The sequence below is a fragment of the Podarcis bocagei genome (genome assembly GCF_964188305.1).
Source record: "Podarcis bocagei genome assembly, chromosome: 2".
NCBI lineage: Eukaryota > Metazoa > Chordata > Lepidosauria > Squamata > Lacertidae > Podarcis > Podarcis bocagei.
In genome coordinates this window covers 20,682,252-20,699,671 of record NC_138126.1, presented here as the reverse complement: position 1 = coordinate 20,699,671, position 17,420 = coordinate 20,682,252, and the positions used below count along the sequence as shown (strand labels likewise).

Genomic DNA, 17,420 nt, shown 5'->3' with positions numbered 1-17,420 from the left:
TTGATGGTGCAATTGAAATGGTGAATAACGTCTGGTTTTCCAAAATGGAACAGTTGAACTGAGGGTCAAAGGGACTCACAAGCTTGTTGAAAGTCAGCACAGTACAGAGTTGCTGACACATTTGCGACAACTTCCCCCAAACTGGCCAAGACGTACAAGAAAAGCTCCCATGTTTGCTGGAGATGCAAAAAAGGGGTTGGTGCCTTTATGCACATGTGAGGATAAGAGAATTTTGGGACATAATATACAATGAACTCAAAAAGATCTTTAAATTCTCGTTTAAAAAAAACCACACACCTGAAGCCTTTTCGTTAGGCATTATGTCCATTGATACATAAAAAACCACAGAACCCTCTCTATGTACGCAACCACAGTGGCGAGGATTTTAATAGCAAAAAACCGGAAAGGTGATGTAATCCCCATAAAAACTGATTGGCAAGCAAAGATGATAGAATATTCAGAACTTGCAATGATGACTGGGAGAATAAGAGGAAACTCTAACCAGAAATTTAGTAAAGATTGGATGTCGAGTTGCAGCTCGGCATCCAGGGAAAAATCAGTCTCACACCATGAGGGGTTCCGAAATATGGCTGCTCCTAGGGCTAATATGGCTGCTCCTAGGGCTAATGCAGCACAGCTTTTATTGTGTGAAATCAGAAAAATACAAAATACAAGCCAAGCAATTTGTTCTAGCCAGCAGATAAGAACATTCGCACTAGACCATGCGAGCGATCAGGCTATGTTAGTTGACCAATCATGTAGGACAGCACGAGCTGTTCACGCGCTGTTCATGCTCCAAAGATGCTTCTAGCTATGAGATCACCCTGCAACAATAAGAACTTTGCTCATGCTCTCATGTACAAGCAATCATTTTCCCACATGTCCCCTTTTCTTGTTTATATTATTAGAGGAAAAGAGGGACCATTAGTCCAAATCATACACTTCATTGCCTAAGCGTCTACACTTTGCAACATAAATTCCTCTTGTAACCCCTGTGGTGGGCCGTGGTCGGTACCACCATGCAGTGCATTGGGAAATCAAAGAGGGTATGCATTGAATGCAACAACACACCATAATGAAGCCAACAATACATGCAATTACAATCAATAATATTTTTCTTAACCATAATCCATTAGGCAACCAAGAAGACAACCACTCCCATGGATCAAAACCTTCAGGTGGATTCAAAGGATTATGAGCTATCATTTGTTCCATATAATCAATAGTAGCAGAGATATTGGTCGATTGATCGGTTATATACATACAGCAATGAGAATGAATTAAGGCATAAATTCCACCTTTAGAAGCAAGGATCACATCTAAAGCATAACGATGTTGAAGAACTACATTTCTTATTTCTGACATTTCTTTGTTAATCATTTTTAAAGCCAAGATGGTGGAATTGAACAAATTTTCTGTCCAGTTTGCCAATTTATGTAAATCACGGTAATTCATGGCTGCACCTAAAGAAGGCAGAAGAGACCTAGAAATAGCTGTCCCTGTATATTGAGAAATAGGTGATTGTACTTCCCTTCTGTTACGCAAACGGACCGCTGGGAGCTTATCTATTTTATACACCAAGGGTACTACTATACCTAACGTGCAGGTACCAGAAAAGGCAGAGGGGATTTCTTTGTAGGCATGTGTGCCACAAAATAACCATAAATCAGATTGAAGCAAACATGTAGTTCTGCTGCTCTTTCTCATCCAGTCGAACCAAACATAAAAGTCTCTACACGCAGCTTGTTGTTCATAAGTCGTGTAGGTTGTGACATTATTAATTAAGACCTTTGGCCTATCACTCATGGTTGTAACATTAAAAAAACAAGAAGATCCATTAATGTACTCATATGTCCAATTACAATATGGATAATGACCTAAAAATTTTTTTTGCTATTATGATTAAAATGAAAACAATAAGACACTATTTCTGCAAGCGATAAAAAACAAAACAAAAAAACAGGGGGTGAACTTATACGATTATCCTTCATATTATTGCTAATCTTATATGAAGCATTTACTGGAATGCTAGAATACCATCACCAAAAAAAAGGTTCAAAGCTTTGAGAAGCTTTTTAAAATCATTTTTCTCAGCAGCTAAAAGGCACTAGCCAAGCATATTTCGCTTGCTGTAACTAAAAGATTGCAACAAGGTCGAGAACAGAGCCCATTGTATTCGCAGGCCATGTTAAAGAACCATATTGCAACTTGCTTTCTGTCCGGGAACCATGCCAAAGCACAAGAATGAAACAACTGGAACACACTGAAATCCCCTCACCCCTCCCTTGCCAAGAGTCCACAATAGTTCCAAGACAGCCCTCTGTACATGCTCAGGGGAACACATCATAAGGCAGGACTCCTGAGGGAGGAGAAAAAAAAAATATGGGGGGTAAAATCCAAGTGATGCCAATAAGGATGAGAATGGTAAATTATTCCAATGGCCACTTCCGAGCAAACTGTGTGATATTTTGTGGCTCGATTATTGGCATGTAAAAACCACAATCCAGAAGAAGTCACACAACCATTTCTGCAGATACAGGAGCCCATTTGCTGTAAATAAGTCTGATGTATTGCTCCTTGTACTGCTGAGTCAAAAGTCCAAGCCCAATGAAGCGTGATGACACAGATGGGATGGTTGCTATTAGGAGGCAAAACCCAAGCGATGCCAGTCCAGCGAGGGCATCCTTCAAAGCCAGGCTCACTTCCCAAACAAGAGGCGGCAAAACTGTAACGATAAGTGGTAGAAACGGTGGCTTCCCAGGGGGAAGGGGGGCCAACGCGATAGGGTTGAAGATGGCCTTTCAACGTGCCAGGAAACACTGGAACAGCTGTGGAAGAGCCTCTTCCATTGCAGAGGTGACTGTGATCTTGTCTGCTGGATCCTTATGTCCTTTAAGGGCAGAAAATAGTGGAGACAAGGTGGAGGTGGGCAGGTCCAAATAACTCTTTATCCAATTCAACTGTCCAAGAATTTGTTGTAAATCCACCAGTTTAAGATGATCAGGGAACTGTAGTTGAGGCGTAACTGGAATGGCTGCAGATGCTGTCAGCTTGTGTCCCAGGTATGTAATAGGTAAAGTCCACTGGATTTTTTCTTTAGCCACTGTCAATCCAACAGGTTGTAGCCTTTGCAGGATTTTGGGACACGGCGGAGGACAAGGCCGTGGCTAGCAGATGAGCTTTGTGCATCTCAGTGCCCACTGACTGGCAGGCTGTAAGCATATCAGCAATGGCTATATTTGCTGTTGTCATCAAAGGGCACAGTGCTTGCTTATGGTTCTCATTTACATTAGTGAATGCAAGCTGGCGTACAGTCAGGTCTTGTGCTGCCAGGTCCTGAACTTGCCGCTTGAAGGTATTATACAAGCGATCAACAAATTGTCCATAGGGCTCTGCAAGGTCCTGTCTGATGCTCCCCCATCGGCCATTGCGCTCATTCTTGTCATCAGTGACAGAGGCCAGAGCCTCTTGGGCTGAGGCTGTGGTGGCTGCCCAATACATAGGATCAAGGGCCAACTGTTGGGCAATAGGAAGAAAATTGCCTCCTCCCGTCAGCCCATCGAGAACATCGGTTTGGGTCAGCATGACGGGGGCTGGGGGTGCAGGAGCAATCACAGGAAAGAGATTTGGAGTATCAGCATCAAAAGGCAGCAACGGAGCAGTGGTACAAAGAGTCTCTTCTTGGAGAGGAATGGTAGAAGCGGTGCCAGGTGCCTTGGGCGGAGGAGGTTCTTGGAGAGGAGTAGTAGAAGCGGTGCCAGAGGCCTTGGGTGCAGGAGGTGGAAGAGCGGGAGGTGCTGAATGCGAAGATTCTTGGAGAGGAGTAATAACGGGAGGTGCAGGAAGCGAAGAATGCGGAGAATGCAGGGGAGGGACGACAGGAGGAGCCGAAGGGAAAATGTCCGGCGGTTTAGGAGGTAGGTTTGAGGCAGGCAAAGCAGGTACCGGGAGGGCGGGCGAAGAAGCTGTTGCAGCAGCCAGAAGAATGTTTGAAGGAGTTAAACACGACATAGCTTTGTAGACGTTACACCAGGCATGCAAAACTTTGACATCAATCTGTGGATGATTTTGAAAGAAGTGTCCAATTTTTTTCCAATCGTCTAACCCCCAATTTCTGTCCTGGGGGAACCAGGGACAGTGAGTGTCCAAGGCTTTTATAAGGGACTTAAGGTCAGCTTTCCGAACAGCAAGGTTGTTACTGGCCAAAAGGAATTTAAGGTCTTTAAAAAAATTTTTCTGTGGTGCAGAGAGAGACTTTCCCATGATTGCAAGAGTTGCAAAAAGAGCAGGGAGCACTTACCGAGGGATCCTTAGGAGGATGAGGGAGGCGCCTTTTTGCCCTGTCCGGGCGGAGATAAGTGCTGATAAGTCCGTAACGTAGTCCAGAATCACATTCACACGGGAGCTCTCACCAGGGATCCACTACGTGGATGAACGACGCGTCTGCAGCCCTTGCGGGGCGAGGTGAGAGCTGAACGTTGTAAAACAGCATGAAGTCCGAAAGAAATCACACGGGAGCACTCACCAGGGATCCACTACGTGGATGAACGACGTTTTGGTGAGTGCTGAATAATGAAAAACAACGTGAAGTCCGAAGGCAGTCACACGGGAGCACTCACCAGGGATCCACTACGTGGAGGAACGACGTGTTGGTGAGTGCTGAACAATGAAAAACAACGTGAAGTCCGAAGGCAGTCACACGGGGCACCAAATGTCGAGTTACAGCTCGGCATCCAGGGAAAAATCAGTCTCACACCATGAGGGGTTCCGAAATATGGCTGCTCCTAGGGCTAATATGGCTGCTCCTAGGGCTAATGCAGCACAGCTTTTATTGTGTGAAATCAGAAAAATACAAAATACAAGCCAAGCAATTTGTTCTAGCCAGCAGATAAGAACATTCGCACTAGACCATGCGAGCGATCAGGCTATGTTAGTTGACCAATCATGTAGGACAGCACGAGCTGTTCACGCGCTGTTCATGCTCCAAAGATGCTTCTAGCTATGAGATCACCCTGCAACAATAAGAACTTTGCTCATGCTCTCATGTACAAGCAATCATTTTCCCACAATTGGATAATGTTCAAAGACTATCTTAAAAAGTACTGTAATAACACAAATCTTCTGACAGATTCAGACTGAATCTTGAAATTCAAGGAAACTATAAAGTAACCCCCCCCCAATAATTAACTGAAATTGCTTATAGACTAGTCAGGTGTAAAAAGCACAACGAGGTGAATCGGAAGTTAAAGGGTAAAGGTAAAGGGACCCCTGACCATTAGGTCCAGTTGTGGCCGACTCTGGGGTTGCGGTGCTCATCTCGCTTTATTGGCCAAGGGAGCCGGCGTACAGCTTCCAGGTCATGTGGCCAGCATGACTAAGCCACTTCTGGCGAACCAGAGCAACGCACGGAAATGCCGCTTACCTTCCCGCCGGAGCGGTACCTATTTATCTACCGGTACTTGCACTTTGAGGTGCTTTCAAACTGCTAGGTTGGCAGGAGTTAAAGGGTATGTAATGTCAAATGAGGTGTTGTTAGTCAGTGTCTATGGTCTGTTTGTGTTGTTTTTCATTTTGTTTATGTTCTATGTTAATTATTTTGTAATAAAGATTTTTTTTTAAAAAAAAAACATCTCCCCCCCCCAGTGCATGCTTCTGCCAAGTAAACAAGAACCTAGGTTTCATTTTAGCCATACAGCGTTCCTGTGAGGAAGAGAGATAGTCCAAGGCTATCTGCTAAGCTCATGGCTGAAGGCAACAGAATTTTTATTGCATCAGTTGCTTTTCAGGGCCCAGTAAAATGGTTTTATGTTCATCAAATGGTGTTTAATATCAAATTCTGAAGTTAAAGCATGTGCCACAAGACCTTTAACATTCTTTGAAAATGTGATTTTACATACAAACGAATGTTCCTCTTTTTTTCTTCATCAAAGAAGTTAACAAGTAACAACTGGAGGATGCAATTCTGTGAAACAACAATGGGAATCTGATCTAGCGATAGAGATTGCAGAGGTGGATTGGAATAATTTGTAGGCTGAAAGAGCCCACTAAATCCAGTAAGAACTTGTATGCAAGAAAATGAATTTAAATTATTACACCAATAGCATTAGATACCGTACAGCTTTATTAATAAAAACAACCCCACCATTGTGCTGGAGAGGATGCAACAGTTTAAGTACAACATTTCACATGTGGCAGAGGTGTGGACGTAATCTGGCAAAGGGTATTTACAGAAATAAATTAGAGCCCCTACTACAGTTCCCTTGATTCCTGCATTTCCTTCCCCCCACCAATGAGTTTTGTTAAGGTGAGACCAATTGGTCAATCTGGTTTCCCTAAGCCCCACCCCCACCCCCAGCTTCAGTTCACTACATTTCTGCATTGCTTGAATTTTTAAAAGTCCTCACAAAAATAAATCAACATTGTAGGGCACATTCTTTTTAATACGCAACATTTTTGTTCTGCCGGATTCTGCACATTTTTGCAAGCAATTTCTCCTGAAACGTTGCATTTCCCCCAGTTATTTTCAGTAACATATGCATCTGCATTCACACTGATATATGCATTTTACCATTGTGTGTGTGTGTGTGTGTGTGTGTGTGTGTGTGTGTGTGTGTGTTGGAGAACTGTGTTACAAAATTCAGAGAAGTGTGCATTTCAAAGGATAGCAAGGTTTCAGGGAGGGCACATGAATAATCCCTTCCCTGTTCCTAGTGTTGTAACACCTGCATCTACCATCAGATCCCAGAGGAAATGCAGAAGGGTTGTCCTTTAGAGTAATCTGAATGCTCGTTTTTGCTGGCAGGAGAGTAGAAGAGTTGTAAGTTATCAGAAGAACAGAATCCCCTGGACTATAGCAGGGTATCAATGTCCGCTAGGAACAGGTGGGTCCCAACTTAAACTTAAGGTGCCTAGCAGCTCCAAAATGTGCTACACCAGTTTCTCACAAGCACACCAAATCTGCTTGTTCTCTTTCTCATTTTAAGTACACTGAGTTTCGTACTAAAATAACAGCGAGCCTCAATCTCTGTTGTAGCCATATTGCAAATAACACATTCGAAACAATGTCCTCCTGGGAATGCAGAGATATCAGTGGCAGCACTGGGGACAGAATCCACGAATCTTGGTCCTGGGTTTCCGATTGTCTTTGTTTGTTTCTTCTCATTCTACCTGGTGCGTTTGTTCCTCAGGAACCACATAGATTTTGCGGTTATATCGGGAACACTGCTGGGGCTGCTGCATGCGCCGGCCCTGAAAGAAGCAGTAGAGCTGGAAAGCAAAATCATGGGGAGAAGCTATTAGCACCGATACGGTAGCACATGGGTGGAGAGGCTGTGCCCCTCTTAATGTTTGTGGACCACAACTCCCATCATCCCTGGCCAGAGGCCATGTTTGCTAGGGATGATGGGGGCTGGAACCCCAACAACATTGGAAAGCCACAGATTCCCTATCCCAGTGTTAGCAGCACTTCCTCTTGACCTGCAACAGTGAGTCAGGATTGGTAGTGTGTTTCAATGAGTGTTGGACAGGAAAGATAAGCTGGAGATCTGCCCGGGGCTATGGCGGGACACCAGACCTTTCATTTGACTCTGACAAACAAGATGGCAGGTGACACGGTGAAAAACAGAGCCCTTGAGAGCAGAGAAGAGAGACAGTGAAAAGTAGAAGCAGAGAGCTGTATATGTTGGATTATAACAGGAAGAATGAAGAAACAAAGGGGAAATAAACACCTCACACAGAAATTTACAGGACATAAACTCCTCTTGCAGAAATAAAATTTATTAAATATGCAGTTATGAATGAAAGTCATGAAACCAGTGGCTGTTAAATAAAGGATCAAGATCAGAACTGTTGTAACTGGAATAATCAAGATTATGGAAGCAGAAAGAAATAAGGACTTTGTACCCTGGAGTCCAGCACACGGGAAGTCACCCAAAATTGTTTAATTTGGTATTTGAATAATTGGCTTTTGAAAATTGTATTGTAATTTGGTATTGTGGTAATGTGGCTCTTATGGATTATTGTAATTAAAAATTTATAAAAATTATTATACAAAAAGAAAAGGGGGGGGGGGAGATTGGTAGTGTGTGCATAGTATCACTTACCATCAGTGGGATACCAGTCATCAGGAACACGGTCACTATGGTGCCTAAACAGATGAGGAAGATGGCCCAGCCCTGCAAACATGCAGGCTCTGATGGTGTGGTATCTGTGGAGAAGAAGAAGAGGAGGAGGAGGAGGAGGAGGAGGAGGAGTTTGGATTTGATATCCCGCCTTTCACTCCCTTTAAGGAGTCTCAAAGCTGCTCACATTCTCCTTTCCCTTCCTCCCCCACAACAAACACTCTGTGAGGTGAGTGGGGCTGAGAGACTTCAAAGAAGTGTGACTGGCCCAAGGTCACTCAGCAGCTGCATGTGGAGGAGCGGAGACGCGAACCCGGTTCACCAGATTACGAGTCCACCGCTCTTAACCACTACACCACACTGGCTCTCCAATAGAATAAGGGATGCAATGAAACATGACGTTTATTCCAAGGATGGGGAAATCTTTGGCCTTCTCCATGTTGCCGGACGCGGGTGGCACTGTGGGTTAAACCACAGAGCCTAGGACTTGCCGATCAGAAGGTCGGCGGTTCGAATCCCCGTGACGGGGTGAGCTCCCATTGCTTGGTCCCTGCTCCTGCCAACCTAGCAGTTCGAAAGCATGTCAAAGTGCAAGTAGATAAATAGGTACCGCTCCCGCGGGAAGGTAAACAGCGTTTCCGTGCACTGCTCTGGTTCGCCAGAAGCGGCTTAGTCATGCTGGCCACATGACCTGGAAGCTGTACGCCGGCTCCCTCGGCCAATAAAGCAAGATGAGCACCCCAGACTCATCCACGACTGGACCTAACAGTCAGGGGTCCCTTTTCCCTTTACCTTTATGTTGCCGGACTCCATCTCCCATCAGCCCCAGCTGGCTAGACCAATGTTCAGTGACACTGAAAGTGTCCCCACCTCAGATTTAATCATTTGCTCGTGCGTTTGTTTCTAAAATCTGTATCCTATCCTTGCTTTCCATGGGAAACCAGGATGGCCAAGTGCAAAAGTATAACTGCAGTTATTTATTAATATTGATTCATTTTATTTTATTTTATTTTATTTTATTGGGGGAACTATGTTTATCTTACGCTTCCACAGAACCACTCAGTACTCTTAAAGTGTGAGTGTGACATTATTATTATTATTATTATTATTATTATTACTACTACTATCCCTTCCTAAAATCCCAGGGCGGGTTACGTCAGATAAAACAAAATATTAAAAACAGTTTAAAAGAACTTTCACAGAAATCAGATGCTTCTCTTGTGACAAAAGAAAGGGTCAGCAGGTGTGTAAGCAGAAACATAATAATTTGACCATATTGAGAGCATCCTCATGGACAAAAATAGATGAGTGACCTTGGCTCCCCACCCACACCAAGATTACACATTGTGCTCCCTCTCCATTTCTCTGCCTGCAAATCACATGAAGAATTTTAGAAGGTCATTTCCACTCTGATTCCATCCTTGAAATTGTGCCTATTATCATGGAGGCGGCGGCAGAGACTCCCTGACGGCTCTGCTCACAAGGATCATAGGAACGTTCAAGCCCACTCACCATGACAAGGTGATGATCCAGCGAGTGAGTGCAGGCAGGGGTGAGCGGGCAGGATAAATCCATCGGACCATTCAAATTAGATAGCTACATTTCAGTTTCATGGTACGACTACCATATTAACCATTTGAAAGAAAAAGAATCCCTTTAAGGGCAATGAGGGAGTTCTTTGCACCACTCGTGTCAAAGCCCTGCGTGATTTTAGAATGTTTCTGACTCTCTCCAGTCTGGCGACTTACCGGTGGTATTGGCTGAGGGGTAGGTAAGGAGTGCATGAGTAGTATTGGAGACACTTTCTGTGACATTCGGCACATCTGCTGAGGTGATGGGGAAGCCATTCGTTGCGTAGGGTGTAGTTTTATGGATGGGCCGAAGAGTCGTGGAAGCTGCAGGAGCGGCTGTGGATGTTGGAAGCTCAACAATTTCAGGAGAAGTGCTGTTGTTGGAATGTGTGGTTGTGTGATGGTTTTGAGAATCTGGAAGCAAATGACAGCAGGCAGAGGAGATAGAAAAGTCAAGCATTTGCATTGGGGAGGGCTTATGTTTTTACTTTAGTTTGCAGATACAGTGGTACCTTGGTTCTCAAACGTAATCCGTTCCGGAAGTCTGTTCCAAAACCAAAGCGTTCCAAAACCAAGATGCGCTTTCCCATTGAAAGGAATGCAAAATGGATTAATCCATTCCAGACTTTTAAAAACAACCCCTAAAACGGCAATTTAACATGAATAATAATAATAATAATAATAATTTATTATTTATACCCCACCCATCTGGCTGAGCCACTCTGGGTGGCTCCCAATAAAGTATTAAAAACAATACAGCGTTAAATGTTAAAACTTCCCTTTTACTATCTAACGAGACCATTGATCCATAAAATGAAAACAATGAACAATGTACTGCAGTCACACAATCAATCAATCAATCAATCAATCCGTAAATCTGCTCGAGTGTTGGACAAAACCTCTGCAACAGATTTAGGGGTGGGCAGGGGTGAGAAGGGGAGAACCGTCTGTGGTGCTTGACAGACTTTCTCCATAGCGTTTCACTGAATACAACCTCTTGTCTTTGCTTAATCTATCACATAGGTTGGAATGAGGGGTGATTTGATCTTGCATCTCCCCAGTCCAATAAATAACATTACACTAACAATGCTGATGAGGAAACATGGCCACATTTAAACTTGACAAAACTCCTATCTTTTGTTGTTGTCCCCACAATTTTTCATTTAGAATTTTGAAATTTAAGTGGTGACGGCAAATTATTAACATGCTTCATTCAGAGTAGACATAAATTGGTGGTTAACTTGCCCACACCCAAGTAAAATCTACTGTTGTGCAAAGAGGCAAGAGATGGCAGCTTCGTCTCCTCACAGCAACCCTGAGCCACAGAGAGAGCTGGGAGACGTAATCTATTGAAAAGGCCACTGTCTGTTGTTTTGGGAACTGTTCTGTAGGCAACAAAGGTGCTTGAAATAAGATTTGTCTCAGAATCTGGAATAAACCTCATTTCAAGCCCTTTGAGTTTCTTCTTTGCTTCTCTCCTGCAAATGCCACTGCCTCCCTTACCCACCGCCAATTTAGCAATAACAGACAATCAACGTAGCTCCCAAGTTTCCTTCAGAACGTGTAGTCCCTTCGTGGACCTTTTTTTAAAAAAACAACAACCATGGAACCCTGCTTTGTCAAACTAAATCAGAATGAAACAACAAGATGGTCCCTCAAATACCGACAAGATCCCATTTCAAAATGGCCGCACCAAATGGCACGTGAAGAAGCTCACCTGCTGCTGTACACAGAAGCAGGACCACAGATGTAAAGAGAATCCTCTTCACGTCCTTGGGATTCATCCTTTTCTCTTCCATGGGAGCACAACAGTGTGCACAATTAAATCTTAGATGCTGTAGTGTATTCCTGGCTTCTCTCCCATAACTCTTGCTAACTCCTTTATATATGCTATCGCAACAGCGAGAGCTCTCCCCTAATTCGGCAACACCTCTACATAGGCAGAAATGTTCCAAAACATGACAGTTGTCATATTTTGCATTCAGGAAGATAAGATGTGCGTGTGTATCTTTTGTGTCACCAAATGTAACAAATTTTTAAAAATACAAAAAAACATAAAAGGGTGTGTGAAGCGTGATCATAAACCCAGTTATTTGTTTGTGTCAGATAAGAATTTCTTCAAGGCAGTGGAGAAGTGGGGATGGGACAGATTAAAAAAAAATGTTGCCTAGGATCATGCAATCTCTGAACAGCATAAACCCCATGCCTTTAATTATACCAAGACAAAAAAATTAATGTTTGTATCCATGTGATTAATTGGTGTGCTGGAAGGGAGCCCCAGCTGAACTCAGCCATGGGTGTTTCTGTGGATGACAAATCATGTTCCTGAGGTGTCCTGTTATTATTTTTCTGTATATAGTCACTGTCTTTATAATAACTTGCCACTACCTTGTTACCTGTTCCTCTGAGAATGACGAGAACAACCTGGGCAGGGAACTCCATCTCCAGCGAGGCCTCAACTGAGTGTACAGCTTTTTAAGAAATCAATGCAAACTATAAACCCAGTCCAATGTAGGCACATCTTGGCATGGAAGGTGCCCCACCTGGCATGACGCAGAGATGGAGGGCAGGTTGGAGATATGGGAGGCGAGCATGGGTTTTGCATTCCCTGCAAGGACCTCTCCTGAAGGACCGCCTCTGCATTTGTGTGATATGGGGAGAGAAAAACAGGCTTTTCTTCATCTCTGTGGAAATCTTCATGGGTGGGTACTATACCAATGCTTGACTGGATTGAGCCTTTCGCTATTTTATTGTTGTTGAAAGCTTGCAACTAGAGTTGCTATGATGATGATGATGATGATGATGATTCACCCTCCAACATATCCCCAGGTGAAAATGGAGACATTTCTCACTTCCCCCTAACTGAGCCTCCTTGATCCTCCATTTTTGTGCCCCCCAAGAAGAAGGGTGACTGTCATCAGCACTACACCAGTGAGACACGCACTTCACCATCCCGAGAAAACCTCCTTACCTCCTTAATCCTGATTTTATTTTATTCTTCAATAGCTTTACAAAAAGAAAACACACACACACCAATAAATAAATTTTAGGAAGTCTGCAAGATTTGATGTGGACACACAAAGTGGTTTTTTTTTTAAAGAAAGAAAGAAAGAAAGAAAGAAAGAAAGAAAGAAAGAAAGAAGACTCTGCTGCTCTGCTCTCCCTTTCCTTCTGCCCAGGATGGCCCTGCCCTCTGCCTGCCCCTCAGAGCTGGCACGTCAGCTGTCTCAGGCTCTTCTCCTCCTCACCTGCTCTCCAGCAGCCACTATGAGCTGCCTAAGGGAGGAGACCATCAGTGGAAGACATGGAGAGGCCACGGAGAGGCAATGGGATGTTCCCTTGGAGCCAGCACTGCTGCCACCGCCATCATTTGGGACAAGCACCATTTCCGAGCACAATTCAAAGTATTGGTGCTGACCATTAAAGCCCTAAATGGCCTCGGCCCAGTATACCCGAAGGAGCATCTCCACCCCCATCATTTAACCCGGACACTGAGGTCCAACGCCGAGGGCCTTCTAGCGGTTCCCTCACTGAGAGAAGCGAAGTTACAGGGAACCAGGCAGAGGGCCTTCTCGGTAGTGGCGCCCGCCCTGTGGAACGCCCTCGTATCAGATGTCAAAGAGATAAACATCTACCTGACATTTAGAAGACATCTGAAGGCAGCCCTGTTTAGGGAAGTTTTTAATGACTGGTATTTTAATGTATTTTTAATCTCTGTTGGAAGCCACCTAGAGTGGCTGGGGAAACCCAGCCAGATGGGCGGGGTACAAATAATAAATTATTATTATTATTATTATTATTATTATTATTATTATTATTATTATTATTATTATTATCCTTCCCTCCCTTGGCACTGGCAGGGAAAATCAGGACATTCAGGGATCAAATCAGAAGGTTGGATGGATTTCGTAATTCTGGGACTGTCCCTGGAAAATTGGGACACTTAGGGGGGTATGTTATTGCCTCAGACAACCTTTGAGCAATTATGGAAATTCCACCTGAGGTGAACCATTTTGAGAAATTTTGCAGGGACTCAAGTGAGTTTTGATAGGCCTAGTTTGGGGGCTGCTGACTGACCACAACGTTCTGTTACAGAGATTTCTAGTTCTAGCCCAAAATAGTTGGTTAATGTATCTCAATAGGATCTACTAGTTATGAGCAGGATTCTAGCCGAATGTCTTGGATTATAAACCAAAGGAACTTTTTAAAAAAATATATATTTAATCATTTTTTCAATACAAACAACAACCGCAAAAGACACATACAACAAAAACTATAATAACACTAATAACACAATTTGACAATTCAGATTTGAATACTGATATACCTATGACTACACCTTTTAAACAATATTTCCCCACCTCTCCTGCCCCTACTTCCCACCACTGTCCGCCTTATCACTTAAATATTCCTTCCAAGTAAATCAAAGGAACTTATTCTTCAGCCTCGTTCGAAATAGACTTGCTGTCTTTAAAAAAAAAAGGTAAAGTTTGCTGGGATGATTGATGTGAATTTTAACCCATTTTAGTATTTTAACTTTGCGTTTGTTGGTTGGTTTTCTTGTGTTATCTTTCTGTAAGCCACTTTGAGGTTTTGTTTTGTTTTGTATTTTTACAAACAAGCGATGTAGAAATTTTATGAAATAAATAAAGAATTTCGCCTGCTATATTTCTGTGTCAGGAGCAGTGCATTTTTTTTTTTTAAGATAACACTGCTTTGGAATTTTGCGCATAGCATCCCCAAGTGAGTTACTTCCACCTATTGCAGCAGCTCTGACCTCAGTTGAGCTCTTGTAACCACACTGAGACTGTGAAACCCCTCCCGTCCACACAAACCTTCTTACCTGACTGACAGAAAAGGGAAGGACAATCTTGTCTGTTTGCAGATTATTACTCACATTAAACCTCCACATTCTAATTACAGTTTACCTGCACTTCCATAGGAAATATCAAGCATTCAGTGGGCTTGTGTTGAGCCAAAGGAGGTGCAACAAAAATGACCCAGCCACGTTCTAAAGCCTTTCCTAGTATTTTTGGGTTGATAAAACACAACTTAGACCATGAATCATTAACAGAAAATACCTTAAGCGTGAGTGTCCTTGTCTGGAACAATTCCACAATCAGACAGTTAATAATCTTTCAGCAGCAGGGCTCCCTTTTGGGCAACATATAATTTCATATTCTGAAATTATTAAGGTACAAACCCAAGTATTCCAAACCAACCAGCTCATCTGCCCCAATGTTTTGGAATGCCTAGCCCATGTCCTAAATTAACCCCTTCTCTCTCTCTCTCTCTCTCTCTCTCTCTCTCTCTCTCTCTCTCTCTCTCTCTCTCTCTGTTGGCATTTCCCTCTTGGTCTTTATCCCTTAAACCTTCATCTCTGCTTCTCTCTTCATCCCACTAATTTCAGGAGTCCAGTGTTCCAGCCCCCTCTCCCTTGTTTTGATAGTACTTGGAGGTAGGGAAATTCTGCCTGTAGTCCATAGAAAGCTCTTGGGACCTTTTTTTTATTATAGGGCAGTCTATAAATGGTGTAGAGATAAACTTAAAAACAGGGTGGAATCCAATTGGTGGACTTTTTCAATGACGGGCTTTTGAGCCCGTGGGTGCCTGACCATTGGTTGTGCTGGCTGGGGCCAATGGGAGTTGGGGGTCTTGGAGAGTCAGAGGTTTCTCACTCCTGTTCTGTGCCTTGGCCCAGGCATGACTGATGAGCATGATGATCTTCACATATGATAAATCTCACTATTCAGCTTGCAATAGGAAATTACATCCCCTCTGGTGACACCTCTGATGTGGAATTTGTGTTTGTGCAGGTAACTAAGACCTCTAATAAAATTATTACTGTGCAAATATCTTAATGTAACCGGAGTAACTTAACTTAATGTGTAACTTAATGGGACCAGAGTAGAAATCATATATTGAACAGATGGAAAGCTCTTTAATCTGAGCAGACTGAAAGCAAAGAGTAAGGTTACCGTAATTTCCATCATAGAGCTTCAGAATGCTGATGACAACGTAGTGTGTGCACGCTCAGAGGATGACCTCCAAACCATCCTAAATATCTTTGCAGCAGCTTACGAAAAGCTTGGCCTATCACTCAACATCCAAAAAATCAAAGTGCTGCATCAACAAGTACAAAATAACCCCTCTGCAGCACCACAAATCCAACTCTATGGTGTAACGTTGGAAAATGTTGACCACTTCTCCTACCTAGGCAGTTATTCCATAAAGGCCAACATTGATGCCAAAATCCAGCATCACCTGAGCTCTGCAAGTGCGGCTTTCTCCTGATTGAAGTGCAGAGTGTTTGAGGATTGGGACATTCGCAGGGAAACCAAAATGCTTGTTTACAAAGCTATTGTACTACCAACCTTACTATATGCTTGTGAAACATGGACCACTTATAAACGCCATCTCCAGCTCCTAGAAAGATTCCCTCAGTGGTGTCTCTGAAAATTTTTACACATCACTTGCGAAGACAGGCAAACTAATATCAGTGTACTGGATGAAGCAAAGATCACCAGTGTCAAAGCAATGATTCTTCAACATCCACTTGGTTGGACTGGTCATGTTGTGCGGATGACTGATTATCGTCTTCCAAAGCAACTACTCTATTCCAAACTTCCAGGTCCACCAGATATGTATAAGTGTCCCTGCCGCTTTACCGCACCTCCAACATAGGTTTGCTTTTGTTTTATACATTTTAGCTATTTTGGCAGGTGTTAAGTACCATCTATAAAACATCTTGATTAAATTTTCCCTTAGTATATGTTTTAAACAACAGCCAGAGGGGCTTCCCAGTCCAGATGAGGACCACAGCACTGGCCCTCTTGTTGTGGTCCTCATGAACACAATCCTGCCCCAAACTGGGGATGGGAAGCAGTTGCTTCCCACCCCCAGTGTAGCCGCTTTCCTCCCAGGGCAAATAATAGATGCACAGAAAAATAATTTTAAAATCCCGTTTTATTATTATGCTATTAGCTAGCTGCTTTTTCTTTCCCTGAAAGAAAAAAAAATCTTGCACGTGCAATGTGGGAAATCCAACGGTCTTCGAAGCAAGGGGATCTCTTTCTTTTTAATGAAAGGAGAGGCCTTTTGTGTTAGCCGTGTTTCCTCCTCAAGACTCACTCTCAGCAAATATTTTGTTCTTCTCATACAGTAGGGAAGGTCACCGTGGCGATGTGGAATACAGCTGCAACATAAAGTCATTACTTTAGAGAGAATTAGGGCTCTTTGGTGCCACCTTAGTTGAGAAAGCCAGGCCTTTTTTCATATGAAAGCTGCTGTTTTTGTTTTTGTTTTGCTTTTTTTTGCTTTTGCTTTTTAAGCTGGCCTCTTCTCTTCCTCCTCCTCCTCCCCTACAGAGATGTCTTGGGCCAGCCAGGGGAGTAAGGGAGCCACTGTTTTGTTAATGAGAGACACGGCGCTTGTTGGCAAACATGCGCCTCGTCAGCTCCTTGCGCATGAGCTCGTTCACTTCGTACAGAAGGTCCTTGCAGCTGAAGGCGCAGATGTTTCTCCCCAGCTTGACACCCTTGTCTTGGTTGAGCACATGGCTGCTAGCGTTCCTGTCGGAGGGGGCTGCTTTTCCATTGCCCTTCGTTGCCAAAGGTGCCTTTTTTTGCTGAAGCTGCCGGGCCATCTTAGAGGAAGGCCCTGGGCCCTTCCCTTTGTGCGCCAGCCTCACTCCCGCTTTCTTCTGCTTCTGCTTCTCTTGCTTGAGCTG

General features: G+C 43.5%; 1 protein-coding gene across 1 annotated transcript; it reads right to left on the bottom strand.

The window, feature by feature from the left end:
- Positions 1 to 6,601: 6,601 nt before the first annotated feature.
- On the bottom strand, positions 6,602 to 11,524 carry LOC308579926 (uncharacterized protein). Its single transcript, XM_081180986.1, has 4 exons — positions 11,409 to 11,524; positions 9,869 to 10,105; positions 8,103 to 8,206; positions 6,602 to 7,266 (listed from the first exon to the last, which is right to left on the bottom strand). The coding sequence occupies exons 1-4, from the start codon at positions 11,488 to 11,490 to the stop codon at positions 7,159 to 7,161; spliced, it is 531 nt and encodes a 176-aa protein (XP_081037112.1). The 5' UTR covers positions 11,491 to 11,524; the 3' UTR covers positions 6,602 to 7,158.
- Between the last annotated feature and the right edge of the window lie 5,896 nt (positions 11,525 to 17,420).